General features: G+C 43.4%; 1 protein-coding gene across 2 annotated transcripts in view; it reads right to left on the reverse strand.

Moving 5' to 3' along the window:
* SLC5A8 (solute carrier family 5 member 8) overlaps positions 1–3,964 on the reverse strand; it is a 41,114-nt gene extending 37,150 nt beyond the window's left edge. Inside the window, exon 1 of one of the 2 annotated variants that reach the window (XM_008144765.3) lies at positions 3,556–3,964. In XM_008144765.3, the coding sequence (XP_008142987.2) occupies positions 3,556–3,906 (351 nt within the window). In that variant the 5' untranslated portion in view covers positions 3,907–3,964. Of the gene's footprint in view, positions 1–2,083; positions 2,282–3,555 lie in introns of those variants that run through there. The other variant, XM_054719405.1, reaches the window with a different exon arrangement.
* Between the last annotated feature and the right edge of the window lie 15,632 nt (positions 3,965–19,596).

A 19,596-nucleotide genomic window follows, 5' to 3' on the forward strand; every position in this document is an offset into this window, starting at 1 on the left:
TGCTGGATCCAGCAAACCTAAGGATTTAACCTCACACAAGACCAACTCAAGACAGAACCAAGAAGTCTATCATTATCTCGGCTACCAGTGGTTACTGGGCTGCTAAAGAAATACCTGGAGACCTTCCAGAAGCTCAAGTCACAGAAAAGTAGGTTCAGAGAAGAGCTTAGGATTTCCAGATAAAACTAGAGAAAAATACTACCGTAGGTGCCTATAGTCAATCAAGATCCGTCAGAGTCCTCAGAATATTGAATAATTTAGGGACAACAAAACTTCTGAATAATTTTTAAGGGTCTGGACAATTCAGTTCAAACACACAGATTTCACTGGATCCAGAAAGATACTGAAGAAGTGATGAGTGAAATTGCATTCCTGCATTTTACTCTTATCTGTGACTCTGGAAGTTGCTAAACTCCTATCTGGACTATACTTTGAAGGCAGTGATAAATAGATGTCAAAAATGCTTCTGAACAGCCGATTTTAGCTAACAAACTGTAAACAGGGAGAAATTTCATACTTGAGTGAGAACACCAGTATCACTCAATGCTGGACTTCTTATTCTGTATGGGTGGCTTCGTCACTCACCATCAAACAAAATATTCCTCCAGAGGACTCACCAGAGCCTTCAGAAGCGGCCAATATGCCCCACTGCACAGCCTCTAGGCAAGTGTCTGCTTTGCTTCACACTCTCTTATGTAGCTTAATTTATTCTGAGCCTCTTAGTCTGCAAAGTGGGGCTCTCATAATACCTCCCTTATAAGTATTGTTTTGAGGACCGAGTTTGATAATGTATATAAAACAGGCAGCCAGTGCCTAGAATATTCAGTAAACATTAGTGATTTTCTTGTTTGTCTTAGCTGGAACCCTCCTAACTTAGCCTCCAGCGCTCAGGAAATGTGTGGGAAATGTGTTTCTGGTTGAGTTAACGCGTGCCCTGCAGAGGCACGGGTCAGTGGTTATGAGAGCAGCATTCACCTGTGAGAATTGAAGTCCTCTTGCCAGGTCCTTCAAACCCTTTCTGCGTGTTGGTTAACTACAGATCAGAGCTCACAGACTCAAATGCCTACAGGTCCCATCAGGTAACATACATGAGGCGAGTGGCATTGGCCAGGAGTTCGTATATTAATATGTTGGACTATTCCCTGTGTCCACTAAGAAATACATTCTCTCACAGCTCCCTTGAAACAATAACTCCCTTCACCCCTGCACATTTTCCCTTTTGCATTTTTTATAAAGACATAAATGCAGATAAGGAATTATCTAGCACAAGAAAGTAACCATGCAAATGCAACAATGAGACCTCCATATAGAAATAAGGAGTGACACCCGAGCTGATTCTGGCTCAGCAAATAAAACATCAGCCTGCGGACTGAAGGGTCCTACGTTAGATTCTGGTCAGGAGCACATGCCCGGGTTGTGGGCTCTATCCAGGGGGCATGCAGGAGGCAGCTGATCAATGATTCTCTCTCATCATTGATGTTTCTATCCCTCTCTCCTTCTCCCTTCCTCTCTGAAATCAATAAAAAAAAATATTTTAAAAAAATAAGGACCGCCGAGACCGGTTTGGCTCAGTGGATAGAGCGTCGGCCTGCGGACTGAAGGGTCCCAGGTTCGATTCCCGTCAAGGGCGTGTACCGTGGTTGCGGGCACATCCCCAGTAGGGGGTGTGCAAGAGGCAGCCGATCGATGTTTCTCTCTCATCGATGTTTCTAACTCTCTATCCCTCTCTCTTCCTCTCTGTAAAAAATCAATAAAATATATTTTAAAAAAATAAATAAAATTAAAATAAAAATAAAAAAAAAAAAAAGAAATAAGGACTGATAGCAATGGCTGTAAATTGGAGTTCCTGTGGCCACAGGGGATATAGGCTCAGTATCACCAGTCTTTTGGGTTTTCAAAAGAAGCCAGAATCTGGAATTTTATTTGACTTCCACTATCATTAAATGCTAAATTCTTTTTTTTCCAAAACACCATAAAAGTAAACACACACACACACACACACACACACAAAACAAAACAAAACACACACACAAAACAACCATGACTGAAAACTGCATTTGGCCTGGAGCAGCCAATTTGTTACCTTTGAGCAAAACAGAAATTGCATCCTGCTCACTTCTCGGGTGATGAATCAGTGCTCCCAAACACAATGACCAGAGAGGAAGGCAATGCTGTCCTTGGTGTGCCTTTCCCTGGATGACATCACCGGAACCCACGATGTTTGTCACCATCACTGATTGTGCCATTGGGGCCCTGTCCACAGCACCAGTTGAACCAGCCTTACTAGGAAACCACCTTTCAGTGACTCTGGATTGCAGCAAACACTCTCTAAGCTCTAGGACAGAGGCAGCTGCTGAGAATGAGGCCCTGATCCCTCCGGATAATGGCCTATTAGAGAGGAAACTTCTGCAGGTTTGTGTATGTGGCTCGTGGGTTAGTGCCTGGTTGAAGGAGACCACTGAGGGCACTGAACTGGGCCCCACCCGTGCCCTGAGCTTTGATCCTCCCCCAACACTCCCATTCAACAGCTCTTTAAACCAAACACTCACCATCTTTGCAAAGCCCTTTCCTGCAGACAACTTGAGAAAAACTAAAACCAGGGGACCTGCCCAATAGGAAAGATGGTTTTCCTTAAGCACCTTTCCGTAGTGAGAGAAGGTAGAACTGTTTAAGACCCTCACAACTTCCTAGCGATCCCAAGGTAATCACCTCTACCACCACCACCACCACAACACTGATAGCGAATATCTATTCAGCACTTACCCTGTAGCAGATACTATTTTAATTGGTACACTTGCATCATCTCATTTAATCCTCCCAACGACTGAGTGAGATAGGTGGTGTTCTTATTTTCATTTTGAAATGAACAGGCACGGAAAGTTAAAATAAGTCACCCAAGGTTACCTAGCTAGTAAGTGGTGGAATCTGGACTCAAACGCAGGTACTGAGATGAGAGATATAGCATGTATCTATATCGAGTAGATATAGATACATGCTATATAGATACATACGTGTATCTATATCGAGTAGATATAGATACACGTATTTATATCTATCTTTTCCAGAGAGGCAGGCGTTCCTTAACCATTGGAACGCCTGCCTCTCTGGAAAACGCGTGTGTGGAGGGGGGATGCCTCCCCAGCTATCCTGGGAAAGTGATTGGTGCCTGAGAACCTGGAACAAGGGGATTCACTTCAAGGAGGAGGAGCTGAGACTGGTTAGACCTACCCTCCCCCAAGATAAAAAGTTTTAAAATCTTTCTTCTAGACTCAGAATCCTAGACTTTGCAGAAAGGGCCTTAGCGAGCACTAGTCCCAATCACTCCATTTACTTTGGAAGCCTCTTTTTCACTGAGATCCTGAGAGTAAGTCCCAAGATTTTTTTTTTTTTTTCCCTCCTCTTCCCTAAAGGGGAGGCCTGGGGAGGAGATGGACCTGCACGGGAGAGATGGGGAGAGATATCAACTTGGTGGTGAGTCTGCTCCCTGGGAAATCCCTTCCGGAGCCTGACGGGTCCTCCCTTCTGCCCTCCCCAGCCCACCCTTTGACCCTTTACCTCGTAGGTGCTGGTAATTCCCAGTTTATAGAACACGGGGAGGAAGACCTCCGCGCTGATGACCACCACAAGGAGGTAGGTGATGCCAAAGAGGCTGAATATGGCCCCAAAACGGTAGACCTCGGTGGGGGTGCCCAGGACAGTGACCGCGGACATGAAGCTGGCGGTAAGCGACAGCGCCACCGGCACGGCGCTCATTCGGCGGCCGCCCATCAGGAAGTCCTTGGAGGTCTGCTGTTTGTCCCCCGCGAAGGCGTAATAGATGCCGATGGCGGCCGAGATGAGCAGCATCCCAGCGAACACCACGTAGTCCCACACCACGAAGGTGCCGATACCCCGCGACGGGTCCATGGCCGCACGGTCCCCCGGGTGCACCTGCGCGCAAACTGGCGACTCCCGGGAGCACGGCCCGGGCTGCTGCTGCTTTCCCCGGGCGGGCTGGCGCGCACTTCTTATTTCTCCGCGCGGCGGGCGTGGCGGGCGTGGCGCCCTGCGGGGATTGGAGGCGTCCTCCAGGTGTCTGTCCCCGACAGCCCTCCTCGCGAAGTGGGCAGGGGATACGCGCTGGCAGCAACCTCTGCACCCACCAACAGCCAATGGAGCCCTGGATTGGGGACTTCGGAGATCCCCCCCACCCCAAGCCCAGCTAAGTACTGGCCAGGTGCCCGGCCGGCCGGGGTGGCCTGGATCTCCCTGGCGCCGCGGAACTGGAGCCTCCAGCCACGTCTGACAAATGCCCTGGGAGCGCTCCGCACAAATGTTATCAGCTGCTCGCAGGGAGACGCACCATGTAAATGAGCAGGCCACTGATGCGGGAGTGTGGGTCGAAGGGCAGTGGTCACGCCTTTACTTTTAGCTTTCCAGTTCAAAAGTCCGGGTCCTTATGAGAAGATACGCCTGGGGTTTTTAGATTGCCTTATTGGGAAATTAGTGGCCACTGAGCTGAGATGTGCCCATCCTGAGGCAGGTAAGCGATTCTAAAGGAGAGGAGGAAGCCTGTGCTGTTGGTGGCCTGCTTTTTCATTCAGAAAGTATTTTTGATGCCCAACAGTCTCCATAGAAATGATAGTTGCTGTGACATTAATACTACCCACTATTTAATAAGCCTTACCATGTGACATATAACATGCTTGACACCTTATACGTCAACTAGGGATAGGGGTCATTTCCATTTTTCAAATGAGGAAACTGGTTTAGAAAGATACCAATGACCTTATATGCATATATGCATAGCCCATGGACAGACAATAGTGCTGGGAAGGCCTGGAGAGGGGGCTGAAGCTGAGTAGAGGGAATCAATGGGGGGAAGGGGAATATCTGTAATACATTCAACAATAAAGATAATTTTTTTTTAAAACCACACACACACACAAAAAAAGATTAAATCACTTGCCCAAGGAAATGGTGATTAAGATGTTTAATCCAGATCTGATTTCAGAGTTTGTTCTCTTGGTCACATACATAGGCATAAATATATACACTTAAATGAAGGTACTTGAAAGCACATAGAAGACATGACCATTTCCAGTATCAGTACTGAGGATATATTCCAGTATCAGTACTGAGGATATATATCAGTGTCTTGCGATATTAGTAACAACTCTCATGAGTCACACTTGTAAAGCAATGTGATTCTCCAGTTTTTTCTTCTAAAATAAACTGTCCAACCAAATGTGCCCAGGCATAGATAGGTCTATTTCAGGCCATCCTTGTGCATTTTCATACATCTGTATAATTTACCAGTTGGTCTTGGTAAACAATCCTCGGAATGTATTTAGCCCAGCCCAGGAGAAGACTAAAGCTTTTTTTTTTTTTTTTAACCTGGCATTATTTGCATAATATTTTCACAAGGAAATGGAAGTTAAATCCAAGTAATGCAGTTATTTAAGTAAGTATGTGGTTTGCAATTACATCCCAACTGTCATGTATGAGAGAGAGAGAGAGAGAAACCACCCTATAAGCATAACACAGAGGAATCTAGCTCAAGAATTCTAGCAATTGAATCATTTTTTTAGGAACTTCCTTTAACATCAATAGCCCTAACCTGTAGAGTATTATGCTAAGCAAAATAAGCCAGTCAGAGAAAACAAATATCACATCATCTCACTCCTATGTGGAATCTAACGAACAAAATAAACGGGCAAACAAAATAGATCCAGAGACATAGAAGCATGGAACAGAATGTTGAATCTCAGAGGGAAAGAGGCGGAGGCTGGGGGAGGGGGTTGGGGGTGGGGGCTGGAAGAGATTAACCCAAGAATTTATATGCATAACCCATGGACACAGACAATAGGACAGTTCCATCATTTTATGTGACAATTCCACTTATATCCCATCAGACAGAACTTAGTCATGTGGCAACATTTAGCTGCAAGGGAGACTGAGAAATAAAGTCTTTGTGCCCAGGGCTCAGGTGCCCAACTAAAAACTGTGGGTCCTATTTCCAAGGAAGAAGGGGAGAATGCATACTGGGGACAACCAGCTGTCTCTGCCACATCCAACTGAACCACAATTTTCACCAAACAGACTTCTTTCTCAGAGACCAATTTTCCAAGAATTTTACTATTTCCCCATGGATCATCCTTAGCTGACAAAATGAGTTCTCGGGTTTAAAAACACAGATCAACTGTGACAATGACTAGTTCTGAGTTTTGTCCATCTCAACTTACCGTAAAATGGATAGTCTCCAGTTTCTCCTCCTGTTTTTTCAAACAGCTGTTCTCTCTTTAAGAATCTAGTCAGAAGACCACTGGCACTGGGGCCACAGAGAAGCAGACAGGAGCTGCACAGGAAGTGGCAGGGCGCTGAGCAGCCGGTGTGTTGCCTGGTCACAGCGGACAAGCCCTTCCTTGGTTGCTCAGAGCCCTTGAAGAAAGCTTTTCTCAAGTGCATTTTGAAATGTGATCTGCTTTTTAAAATCCCTTTGCATGGATTTTAGGAGCACACTTAGCATGCAGAGTAAAGTCAAAGCTCATTTAGATCATGTCCAAGGCACTATCCCTGTTACATGGACGGTGCTATTTTAAGGCTGGCATATGAAAATCTCTTCATAAGATAGAAAATGTTGCAATGACATGTTGTAATGAGAATATCTGTGTCAGACACACAGTGAAAAAAAGGACAGGATTTCGAGCTCATAGAAGTTCTAAATACAAGGCTATGATAAAGATTGGTTTGGGCCCGGCTCATTATTTCTTCAGTGGTTGAGTGTTGACCTATGAATCAAAAGGTCACTGGTTTGATTTCTGGTCAGGGCATATGCCCAAGTTTCAGGCTCGATCCCCAGTAGGGGGCGTGCAGGAGGCAGCCAATCAATGATTCTCATCATTGATGTTTCCTTCCCTTTCTCCCTCTCCCTTTCTCTGAAATCAGTATAAACATATTTTTAAAAAATAATTGGTTTGGGAGTAAATAATACTTAAAATTATGAACAGCTCAACAGTTAAGGGAGTTATATGAGCTGACTTCAAATTTATAACTTCACTGGCTTGTTGCCTAAAAGTTATTTTGGTATAAAAACTAGATATTTCCCTAAATTAGGTAAATGACATTAGCTATGAGATACAAATTCTCACTTTTTTGTTTCTCTCCAAAACTTTACTATTCAGTTTTACTCCTCTCACTAATCAATGTACTTACAAACATATAAAAATATAAAGTATGCCTACTTAATTAATTCCTTATCACTAGATAGTTTATTCAAGTTTTAGAATTATAGTTTGTGGAAAATGGCTGTTTAAACCACAATAGCTATTTTACACACTTTTTTAAAGTTCCATTTTTCTGTGTGTTTTTAAAATCTGGCAAAGTATCTCTTTTTCCCAGAAAAGTAATTGATGGCCCTGAAAATGCATGGTCTGATACATCTGAAGGCCATGGACATATACATTGAGCAAAGAGCTAACAGAGCCAAACAGGTTCTCCTGAGCTGAAATTATATTTGAATTTCCTATAACTCACCTCACACTGCTGGGAAGTGTTCAATTACCACTATTCCTGGAACAAGGAAACAAGAATGAAATTTACACTGGAGATCACAGCATTGCATTGTTATTTTTTTTAATTTAATAAACCTTTATTGTTCAGATTATTACAATTGTTCCTCTTTTTTCCCCCATAGTTCCCCTCCACCCGGTTCCCACCCCACCCTCTGCCCTTACCCCCTACCCCTCACTGTCCTCATCCATAGGTGTACGATTTTTGTCCAGTCTCTTCCCGCACTCCCCACACGCCTTTCCCCATGAGAATTATCAGTCCACTCCCTTTCTATGCCCCTGATTCTATTATATTCACTAGTTTATTCTGTTCATCAGATGTTTTTATTCACTTGAGTTTTAGATTCACTTGTTGATAGATATGTATTTGTTGTTCATAATTTTTATCTTTACCTTTTTCTTCTTCTTCCTCTTTTTAAAGAATACCTTTTAGCATTTCATATAATACTGATTTGGTGTTGATGAACTCCTTTAGCTTTTTCTTACCTGTGAAGCTCTTTATCTGACCTTCAATTCTGAATGATAGCTTTGCTGGGTAGAGTGATCTTGGTTGTAGGTTCTTGCTATTCATCACTTTGAATATTTCTTGCCACTCCCATCTGGCCTGCAGAGTTTCTGTTGAGAAATCAACTGACAGTCGTATGGGTGCTCCCTTGTAGGTAACTAACTGTTTTTCTCTTGCTGCTTTTAATATTCTCTGTCTTTTGCTCTTGGCATTTTAATTATGATGTGTCTTGGTGTGGTCCTCTTGGATTCCTTTTGTTTGGGGTACTCTGCACTTCCTGGACTTGTAAGTCTATTTCCTTCACTAGGTGGGGGAAGTTTTCTGTCATTATTTCTTCAAATAGGTTTTCAGTATCTTGCTCTCTCTCTTCTTCTGGAACCCCCATAATTGGGATGTTGGTACACTTGAAGTTGTCCCAGAGGCTCCTTACACTATCTTCATATTTTTGGATTCTTTTTTCTTTTTGCTCTTTCGGTTGGGTGTTTTTTGCTTCCTTGTATTTAAAATCTTTGACTTGATTTTGGGAACCTCTAGTCTGCTGTTAGATCTCTGTATAATATTCTTTATTTCATTCAGTGTATGCTTAATTTCTAGTTGGTCCTTTTTTCATATCCTCGAGGGTCTCGCTAAATTTATCAGCCTTTTCTAGAAAATTCTTGAAAAACCTTATAACCGTGGTTTTGAACTCTATATCCAGTCATTTGCTTTCCTCCATTTCTTTCATTTGTGACCTGTTTCTTTGTCTCCGCATTTTGGCTGCTTCCTGAGTTGATAGAGTGGCTTTGTGTGCTAGGTGTCCTATAGGGCCCAGTGGCTCAGCCTCCCCAGTTACCTGAGGTGGACACTCTTGGTACACCCCTTTGTGGGCTGTGTGCACAGTCTTGTTGTAGTTAAGCCTTAATTGTTGTTGGTATTACTGGGAGGAATTGACCTCCAGGCCAATTGGCTGTGAGGATCAGCTGTGTCTATACTGGGAGAACTTCTGTGCTGGAGACACCCTTATGGGAGAAGACTTGCAAAAGCCTCTGTGCTCAGCTTGAATGGGGCGGAGTCTCAGGGCGGAGCAGACAACATTGGTTTCCCATCAGCTCTGCCCTAATAGGCCCCTGTGTCTCAGTGTCCCGTGGTAATCGCTGCAAGCACCTCTGAGAGAAAGCCACCTTCAAGTTTCGCCCGCTGCCCGACAGTCCAGTTTCTCCCCGAATGAGTCTGGGTCCCCAGAGTCTCGCCTGGAACTGGAGTTCAGTGCAATCAGGAGATTTTGTCTCCCTCCCGCTTGAGAAAGCCAGCCACGCACTCAGTTGCCAGTCCTCTCCTCGCACACGTGTGCGTCTCAGCTCCTCTGAGTCTCAGTGTGCTTTTCTCTTTCCTTCTAGTTGTAGAATTTCCACTCAGCCAGCCTTCCTGTGGTTCTGGATGATGTCCGTCTTGTCTTTTAGTTGTAGTTTTGAAATTGTTGTGCGAGGCAGTAGTTTAGGTGTTACCTATGCCGTCATCTTTCTCCTCGCATTGTTAATTACTTCACATCTTTAGGGAGTAGTTTTTTGCTCTGTAGAAATAACAGGAGTTTTTCTGGATGACCTCTTTAGTATTTTGGGTTTTTAAAAAATATTTTTATTGATTTCAGAGAGGAAGAGAGAGAAAGATAGAAATATCAATGATGAGAGAGAATCATTGATCAGCTACCTTCTGCACACCTCCTACTGGGGATCAAGATTGAAACCTGGGCATGTGCCCTTAACTGAAATCAAACCTGGAACCCTTCAGTCCACAGGCCAAAGCTCTATCCACTGAGCCAAACCAGCTAGGCTAGTGTGTGTTGTTTTTAAGCAAAGTAGCTAGAAGGAGGTTGATGAGACTGGCGTGACACTTGCTGGTAATTATTTTCAAGTAGGAAAAAAGATCTACAACGTGCTGACATGTGCTCATGCAAGGATAGGAGATCCTAAATTTTCACAAGGAGACGTAACCATCCCGCTCATCTTGGAACCAGGCCACCAATTTTTCTCTCTCCTGTATGGTTCCTTTCACTTATAAATGCTCCCACCCAGTCTTCTCCTGTTAGAATTTTGCCCATCATTCATGGTGGACTCAATCGTCAAAGTTTTTCATGGAATATTTCACCACTCCTATTTCCACCTACTCTACAATCAGATATGCACTCTCTCTTGCTATGAGCCCTCTTTGCATGTTAATAATCACTTTATGGCCTTCATAGTGGTACAGTGTTACAGTTGTTTTAATCAAGGCAGGAATATCTCATGGATTTCATGAGTCCAAAAGCAGAAACTGGAAAACTACTCTACATGCCTGCTTGGTTTTTCCCTCTCTCTCCAGATAGGTTTTCTCTGCATTGACACAAGTACGTGGTCAGAAATGTCCAAGCCAGTGCTTACATGTCCTCAATTCAGTGGGCAGTGGAGACCAATTAGCATCTTTGAATTTTAATTCAAGTCCCCTGGAGAAAAAATCTGATTGATGCAATTTGGGTCACATGTCCCTAGACCTCTAATCCATTCAGCCCAGGCCAGAAGAGCAGGGTTCCCACTGAGGCTGCACACTGAGGGTGGGGAAGGCAGACTAGTTCCCCAGGTAGGAAGGTGGGAGCTGGCTAGACTCTGAAAGGTGTCTTTTCTGTTAGAAGTCTGTGTCAGTTAATTATCGCCTGTGAAAGAGAGATACGTTCCTTGGAAAAAGGGACAGTGCTTGTTCATCTTCATAAACCCATGAACACAGCACTCTTTACTGCCTAAAGAAAATGCTAGCCCTGCCTGGTTTGGCTCAGTGGTTGGAGGGTTGGCCGGCTGATGGAAGTTTCAGGTTTGATTCCTGGTCAAGGGCACATAGCTCAGTTGCAGGTTTCCCAGCTCTGGTGTGTGCAGGAGGCAACCAATTGATGTGCCTCTCTCATGTTGATGTTTCTCTCTCTTTTTCTCCCCCCTTCTCCCTCCCACCCTCTCTAAAAATCAATGAAAAAAAATCCTTGGGTGAAGATTTTTAAAAATGCTAAACCTATTATTGCACCGATTCTACTTTACAATACTCATTGGCATTGAGAATTTTCTGAAAATTTCTAAAAAATGAAATTCAGAGATCTGGTTGCCATTAGAAAGGGACACCTGGGGAGCCCTTAGGGGTGCTAACACTTTTTATTTCTTTATTTGAGTATTGGTTAATGATTGTTCATATTATTTGTTCAACTATGCAAATATTTTATAATTTTTTTAAAACTGCTTTTTAAACAGCATGGCAGATTGAACACATATATTTACCTTTTTTCCCTACTAAACCTCACTAAAATTACTGTAGTGGAATAAAACCAGCAATAAACCATAAAAGATAAAGAGAGTAAAAACAAAAGAACAAGGATAAAATTTTGGAAGCCAGAAAGCATATGAATGAGTAGAAACTTACTTAAAAAACAGAGACAGCTGACAGTTAAGCCAGCAGCAGGCTTACTTATGCCTTAGAAGCCCCCAAAGGAGTAGGAATTGGAGGTATCAAGAGTTCTTGATGTGGGGAAGATGATGGGGAGGGGTCAGAAAAGGGAAATGGTTGAAAATCTGTATATGAGGAAATGTTACCTATCCCACGCAGCTGAGCAACTGCCCCAGCCCCAGCCCCAGCCCCAGCCCAGCAGAAGACTGAAACTTCACTCACAGAAGAGGTTACACCAGACTCTGGGCAGAAGACACTGGGCCCAACGGGGCTCCAGCTTCTGTACTGAGACCTGGGGACTAAGGGAATGTCTACAAACTCAAAAAGAGAAACCACCCTGACTCCCTCCCCATTCATCACTTTCCCACAAGAGTATAAATGTCCACTCAGTATGTCTCCCTACATCAGGCAGTCACTGCGGACTGTTTGCTCTCTGGACTGATGGGCTGCACAGTTGTTGCCCTGGGATCTCAGTTTATCATATTCCAGGGATTTTTCTGGTCTTTGTCAACAATCTCTTATTATCTGAATCTCATGTTTCTTCTTCGGCTTGCCCCTTTGTCTTGGCTGTACACACCATCCTGTAGCTTCCTGAGAATGAGTCCACAGGAGGTAATTCTTGTAAGAGCCAGCATGTCTAAAAAAGCCTTTATTCTCCCTTCATTCTTGAGGGGATTGTTGGGTGGGGAGGCTGGTCAACTACATTTATGCAATGCATAATGACGTTTTGGTCAACAATTGATGGCATACCCAACAATGATCCCATAATACTATATTGGAGCTGAAAAATTCCTATCACCTAGTGATGTGGTAGCCATGATAACATTATAGCACAATGCATCACTCACTGCCATTGATACAGAATAGAGATGTAAAGAAATATTTTTGTATGGCTGTACGAGGTGTTTGTGTTCAGCTAGTGTTATTACAAAAAAGATGAGAAGTTTTGAAAAATAGGAACATGTACGGTCAGTAATGGTTATGTTAAACATCTGAGAATAAAGACATGTTTGAAGAAAAATACAAAAATGCTAATAGTTATTGGAAAGTTGTGATTATGGATGATTTTTTTTTTTTTGCTAAAATGTCCAAATTTTTTGAGATGTTACATTGTTTTATAACACACACAAAAATCACATCCCAAGTGAAAGCACATTGAACTCCAAGTCCAGAGATCTGGATTCCAATACTGACTGTGTTGTGTGATTTTAGGTAAATCTCTGAATTTCTCTGTTTCCTTTCGGGAAGTAGAAGGTCCTAGGACTTCTCAGCTCCAAAATTTTCCTTCCTGCCAACATTAGCCAACCCCACCTTCCCCTCTGTGGTGCCTATTCTTCACTCTGGACCAGAGGGTAGAAACGTTCTACAATGGCAGTAGGCTATTCTAAACGAAATAGGTGGGAATTATTTTCATTACTAATAGTCTCCATAAGTGTTATTTTTGTTAAAGTGATAGACTCTGCTGTATTGCAGTGGCTGCTCCAGTTTCTGGCAGTGTGGTGCAACCTGTTCTCCCAATTTCTCCAGCCAGGAGTCTAGCTGGTGGCTGGTAGCAGGAAAAAGCCCAGCACATTCCATGGCATTAGGCTCCTGTTCTTCTGGTTTGGGTGGGGTAATGGGTTGGCCCTGGGCTGGCGCTGATTTCTCTTTGCTTTCATTATGTACGGTACTTGCTTTCCTGGAGATTCTCATCCAGAGAATCATAGATAGGGTGAACCAGCTTCCGCTGCCCACCTGATGAAGCAATTCTCAGGGCTAAAAGGCCAACCTCGAAACTTCTGTACGTTACAGGCTGTATTTCACTTTAATTTTTTCTTTTTTTTTTAAATGCTCACCCAATGATGTATTTCCATTGATTCTTAGAGAGAGTGGAAAGAAGGGGGAGAGACAGAAAGAGAAACATTTATGTGAGAGAGACACCTCAATTGGTTGCCTCCCACATACGCCCTGAGCCTGCAACCCAGGTATGTGCCCTTGACCGGAATCAAACTTAGGACCCTTCAGTATGAGGGCCAACGCTCTATCCACTGAGCCAAACCGGCTAGGGCTGTATTTCACTTTAATAGAGTCATTTTCAGTGCATGTCTGACTACTCCATGTGTCATGAGATGAATTAGTCAGTCAGGGTGGTACCTGAAGAATTCTCATCCAGTGGCAAGTTCTCCCCATGCCATGAAGTGGTAACAGGAGCTCAGTTGATGCTCAGTTTCCAAGTCTCTGATCATAAGAAACAATTTCTTTAGTTTCTTTGTTCCTCTACTTATGACACATATGAGTCCCAGTTCCATGATAGAGGGAAGGCCCTCCTTGGTACCAACATAATGACCATTCCCCTAAAGTCTTTCAAAAGAATGTACAAGTGTTGCTGCATCACTGTGACTGGGATCATAAAGCAAGCACGTCACTCTGCTTACATCAAATCAGGAAATAACCCAGCTCTGAGCACAGGATGTTTCTTACGACAATGTTGACACATCTGTGATTAGAAGAATCATTTTTAGGATTAAATGAGCTCTGATGTGTAAAGCACTTAAAGTAGTTACTGGCACATAGTAAGTGCTCGATAAAAGTTAGTTTTGGTTGTTTTATTTATTTATTATTTTATTTAAGGACATTTGTGGCCCCTTTTCCCTCTAGGGGGGAAGAATGCTGTTGAGGACAGAGATTTCCCGCCCCCCCCCCCCTCCAATTGTAGAAAAATTAGAACATGCAGATAAGAAAAAAGAAGAAGACCTAATATATTTAATTTAGCCCAGGTTTTTATGATGGATATTCCTCAATATTATTTATATACTAGAGGCCCGATGCACGAAATTCGTGCACGGAGGGGGGTTGTCCCTCAGCCCAGCCTGTACCCTCTCCAATCTGGGACCCCTCAAGGGATGTCCGACTGCCCTCTCACAATCCAGGACTGCTGGCTCCCAACTGCTTTCCTGCCTGCCTTCCTGATTGCCCCTAACCGCTTCTGCCTGCCAGCCTAATCACCCCCTAACCACTCTGCTGCCAGCCTGTTTGCCCCCAACTTCCCTCCTCTGCCGGCCTGGTCACCCCTAACTGCCCTCTCCTGCAGGGTTGATCACCTCCAACTGCCCTCCCTTGCAGGCTTGGTCCCTCTCAACTGCCCTCCCTTGCAGGCCGGGTGCCTCCCAACTGCCCTCTCCTGCTGGCCATCTTGTGGTGGCCATCTTGTGTCCACATGGGGGCAGGATCTTTGACCACATGGGGGCAGCTATATTGTGTGTTGCAGTGATGATCAATCTGCAGATTACTCTTTTATTAGATAGGATAGGGCCTGGTACAGGGGTGGGGGCCAGCTGGTTTGCCCTGAAGGTTATCCCAGATCAGGTGGGGATTCCCTTGGGGTGTGGGGCGGCCTGTGCGAGGGGCTTGTGGTGGTTTGCAGGCTGGCCACGCCCCCTGGCAACCCAAGCAGAGGCCCTGGTATCTGGAATTTATTTTCCTTCTACAATTGAAACTTTGTAGCCTGGAGCAGAGCCAAGCCTGGGGCTCCCTCCGCAGCCCAGCAGCCATTTGTGTTGGGGTTATAATTGAAACTTTGTTGCCTTAAGCGGGTGGGCCCGGCCAGGGTGTTCGGAAAGTTTTGCTTCCCCTGTTGCCGGTGGCAACCCTGGCCTGCTCTCTCAAGCTCCATTCTGCTGCCATTTGTTTGAATTTGTTTAACTTCTATAATTGAAACTTTGTAGCTTGAGTGGAGGCTTAGGCCTGGCCAGGGCAGGCGGAAAGCTTGGCTTCCTCTGTTACCTAGGAAACCTTGCTCTCTGTGGCTGTAGCCATCTTGGTTTGGGTTAATTTGCATACTCTCTCTGATTGGATGGTGGGCGTGGCTTGTGGGTGTGTCGGAGGTATGGTCAATTTGCATATTTGTCTATTATTAGATAGGATAGAGAGAGGAAAGTAATTACTAGTATAAATGTCACCAATACAGAGCATATATTGAGTACCTACCATGGCCTAGGAACTGAGATAAAAAGAAATGAGTCACATGATACTTGCCTACAAGGACCTTATATTCTAGTGGAGATAGGACTTCAGAGGAAAGTGAAAAAAACCTATAATAGTAGAAAATAATTCATAAGAATAATTGTGATTTTTGTTTAGTTAACATGTATATCCAGCCAAGCACTATTGTCCTATACAATACACATCTAAAAAAGATGTATTATGTATGGAATTTTTATCAAGCTAATAGTTTAAGAAGTCCTGTGGTAATTCCTTCTGTAAAGGCACCTATCTCAAAGGAAAGATTCATTGTCTAAGTGACTTTATAACTCAATTTTTGCATTTCAGACTCAAGACAAGGTACGCTTCTCCTCCTCCTGAGACCTAGGAATGCCTGAGGGAGATGTCATATAAATGTGGCATCCCAGCAGCAAGCCTGTACTTGACTTTCCAGCTCTACGTGACATGGGCTGTCATGTAGATTTTGGCAAAGGTCCCATCTGGTCCTCTCTGTGACAGAACAAGCACAGAGCTATCTTTCTACTGAAGCAAATGGGCCCAGAGACTCTAAGATGAGGTGGGCCAAAGAGAAAACAAATGCTCCAAACTTCCTTTCTTGTAAAGGTAGAAAGGAAGGAGTGTGTCCCCACATTGCAAGAGTTCTGCTCACTGACTGTGAGTGTCTCTTCTGCCCACTTTCTTCTAAGGGCAGCTGCCTGGACCAGGTGGCATGTTGGGACTTTCACTGGCCAGCAGGTGTTTGATGCCAAAGGATAATTGGCTCCTGGGGAAACGTGGCCTAGTGCAGCAATGAGCAACACTCCCAGCTCAGCCCTGGCTGCTTTTCCAATTCTAGCCGTTGGGGTGAGTTTGCTAGCCAAGTGGAAAGGACCTGCAACCCAATCCAAGCTCAAGTCTGAATCGAGTAGACTAAGAGCTTTCTCTTGTCCCCAGAAATTGGGAACTTGACTGAAGAATTCTGAAAGTTGGCCAAGTGCCATTATGCTGACTCTTGTTGATTTATTTTCCATGGCATCCTAAGTGCTTAACCTAGTAAAAGCTCTCCCCTTCAAGTGCCATCACCAGACCCTTCCCCTCCTTGCAATGAGCAAAGAAAGGAAGGAGGAAGGAGTTTCCCAGCTTACTCTCAGATCAGAAAAGGGCCCAGGAGGCTTCAAACTTCATTTCTATGTTTATTTCTAGGAAAAACAGAATTAGATGATCCTGGACAAGTGGAAGGAGCCAGGTTGCATCTAGAATCTCCTAGAGCAGATGACATACCATGTGAAGTGTAGCAAGTCCCATACTTATCAATAGGTTATGTTTCTAAAATCTGTTTATTTACAAAATTTGTTTGGAACTAGGAATATATTCCACACCCAGCCCAAAGCAATCATCTCCTCCTTTTGATTTATTATTATTTAGAAATGTTTAATATTAGTTTAGTTTGGGGGGGGGGTCCCTGATTTTATTACAATGTTAATTTTATTAAACTAATCCATGTTTATGGGTAAAAAAGTCAAATTGTACTACAAGGCTTAAAAAAAAAAAAAGCAATATCCCCCTCCCACAAGTGTCCTCACCCCAATTCTAACTCTCCAGAAAAACTATTTTATATTCTTTCTGCTGTTTCTTCTATATTTCTAAATAGCTATGTACTATAGCTATTTCTTAATATTTTGCTTAGGGATTTCCTATTAACTTCTTACCAGGGAAACTGAGAATTTAGCATCCTTATCAGGCCCTCTTTTTTCCCCGTCTTCACACACAAATACACAAACTTTCCATCCCCAATTTTCCCAATAGAGATATATCATAATTTCTTGTTAGAGAAAAAAAATCAGCGTATATTTTATTATAACTATGTAAATTCATTCACAGCCAAGTCACATAGTGTACTAAGAAAAAACTGACTTTCATATGTAACCGCTACCTTTTCCTAGAGTTAATAATTGTCCCCCCTTTTTTTATTTGCTTGTTTTCTTTGAACCTCTTAGCAATTCTTTCATCTTTAACATCCCAATTGACTCTTCATCCTCAAGCCAAGACTCAGATTTGCAAAAGCAGGAACATTTCTGAACTTTCTTCCAACTTTATGCATCTCACATTGTACTCAGTAAGATACAATTCTTGAAAAAATAATTGGCTAATCAAAGAAACTAAGTTTTTAAAAGACATTTCCTATGATGGAATGAGAACAAACTCCTTATTGCCTTCCCTGCTTTGTTGTAAAATTCTTCTATTGATTTTCTGGTACAGAAAAGCAAGTTTTTGCTTTTAAAAATAAAACTGGAAACTACTGAGAGCACAAAGAAAAGAGATTCAAAGGAAATTCCTGTTGTGTATAGAAGGTATACTGTGTCTGGAAAACAGTGAGTGTGTAATAAGCATTATGAAAATACTTGAAATGATACAAAATATATGACTGCATGCCTCCTGCCTCACGGCATCAGCCCTCTCGTTTCTATGAGCCAGCTGTGTGCTGATGGTATTCACTACTTGGGTTATTTAATGACAAGTTGCCATTACTAGGAAATGGTTAAACAAAGGCAGGAGGCACTGGGCACTTACTTAGAAAATCTTGGACCTCTCCACCAGAGCAGTCACAAGGAACAAGTTAACACCAGGAACTGGTCAAAGGTGAGACCAATTCTCAATGGGGAATTTCCCTTTGCTTTGCATTTGTTCTTGTGGTACAACTTTTCTATTTGGTTTATTCATTGTTCCCTAAGATGTTCCAGTAAAGCCAGCTGTTCTGCCCAAACTCATTGAGTTGTACACATTAAATTTGTGCAGCTTCTTACATGTCAATCATGCCTCAATAAAGCGCTTCTTTTAAATGACTCATTTAAAGAATAAAGTCTGACTCATTAAATAATGTGTTGATTTTAAAGCGGTTCCGAGCAACTGTTTATTCATGAATGTAAGAGATTGGTCAAGGTGTAATTAAACAATGTACACTAATAAAATCCACATACTGTTTGTGGCTTGTTGCCTCCTGTGTGCTTTCCTTAGCTGTAATGTCATAAGTCTGGCAATAGATAAGTTGATTCCTCGTTTTAAAACAAAATCTCAAGGTAGTGGCCTTGAGAAACTGTATTCTAGTCCTGTAATGCCACCTTTATACAAAGCAGTTTCAGAAACTCCTTTTCTAGAATTATCTTCAACACCTGGATAGGGATGCCAGATACAATACAGGTGCCCAGTTAAATCTGAATTTAGTATAAGCATGGAACATGTTTACATTAAAAAAAAATCATCATTTATCTTAAATTCAATTTTAAATGGGCATCCTATATTTTTATTTGCTAATTCTGGCAACCCTGCACTCGGGCACTTCTAGGTAAACACCTTAACTGATGACAGTCTTCCATGGAAGGTGGTTGTGATTTTAGACTGTCTAAAGTCTTTCAGAGTGAAGTCTGATGCCAAGAAGGGTAATGCCACTTTGGGTTAAAACAACATTAAAGAGTAAGCAGACAGGTTTTCTGATGAGCCTTGTAAATTGGCTCTTCTAGAAGTACTTAGAGTTTTCCAAAATGGTCTTAATCAATGGCAGACTTTGAAAGAGTATTTAGCCTTCCAAAATTATCAGTGAAAGGGTAGCCAGATACTGAGCAGGAACTAAGAAAACAGAGCCCTGGATTTGTGAATCATTTCAAACTAGAGGCCCGGTGCAAAAAATTCGTGCACGGAGGGGGGTTGTCCCTCAGCCCAGCCTGTACCCTCTCCAATCTGGGACCCCTCGAGGGATGTCCGACTGCCCGTTTAGGCCCAATCCCGGTCCTAAACGGGCAGTCGGACATCCCTCTCACAATCCAGGACTGCTGGCTCCCAACTGCTTGCCTGCCTGCCTTCCTGATTGTCCCTAACCGCTTCTGCCTGCCAGCCTGATCACCCCCTCACCACTCTGCTGCCAGCCTGTTTACCCCTAACTTCCCTCCTCTGCCGACCTGGTCACCCCTAACTGCCCTCTCCTTCAGGGTTGATCACCTCCAACTGCCCTCCCTTGCAGGCCTGGTCCCTCTCAACTGCCCTCCCTTGCAGGCCAGGTGCCTCCCAACTGCCCTCTCCTGCTGGCCATCTTGTGTCCACATGGGGGCAGGATCTTTGACCACATGGGGGCAGCTATAGTGTGTGTTG

This window comes from Eptesicus fuscus, chromosome 7, assembly GCF_027574615.1.
Source record: "Eptesicus fuscus isolate TK198812 chromosome 7, DD_ASM_mEF_20220401, whole genome shotgun sequence".
Taxonomy (NCBI): domain Eukaryota; kingdom Metazoa; phylum Chordata; class Mammalia; order Chiroptera; family Vespertilionidae; genus Eptesicus; species Eptesicus fuscus.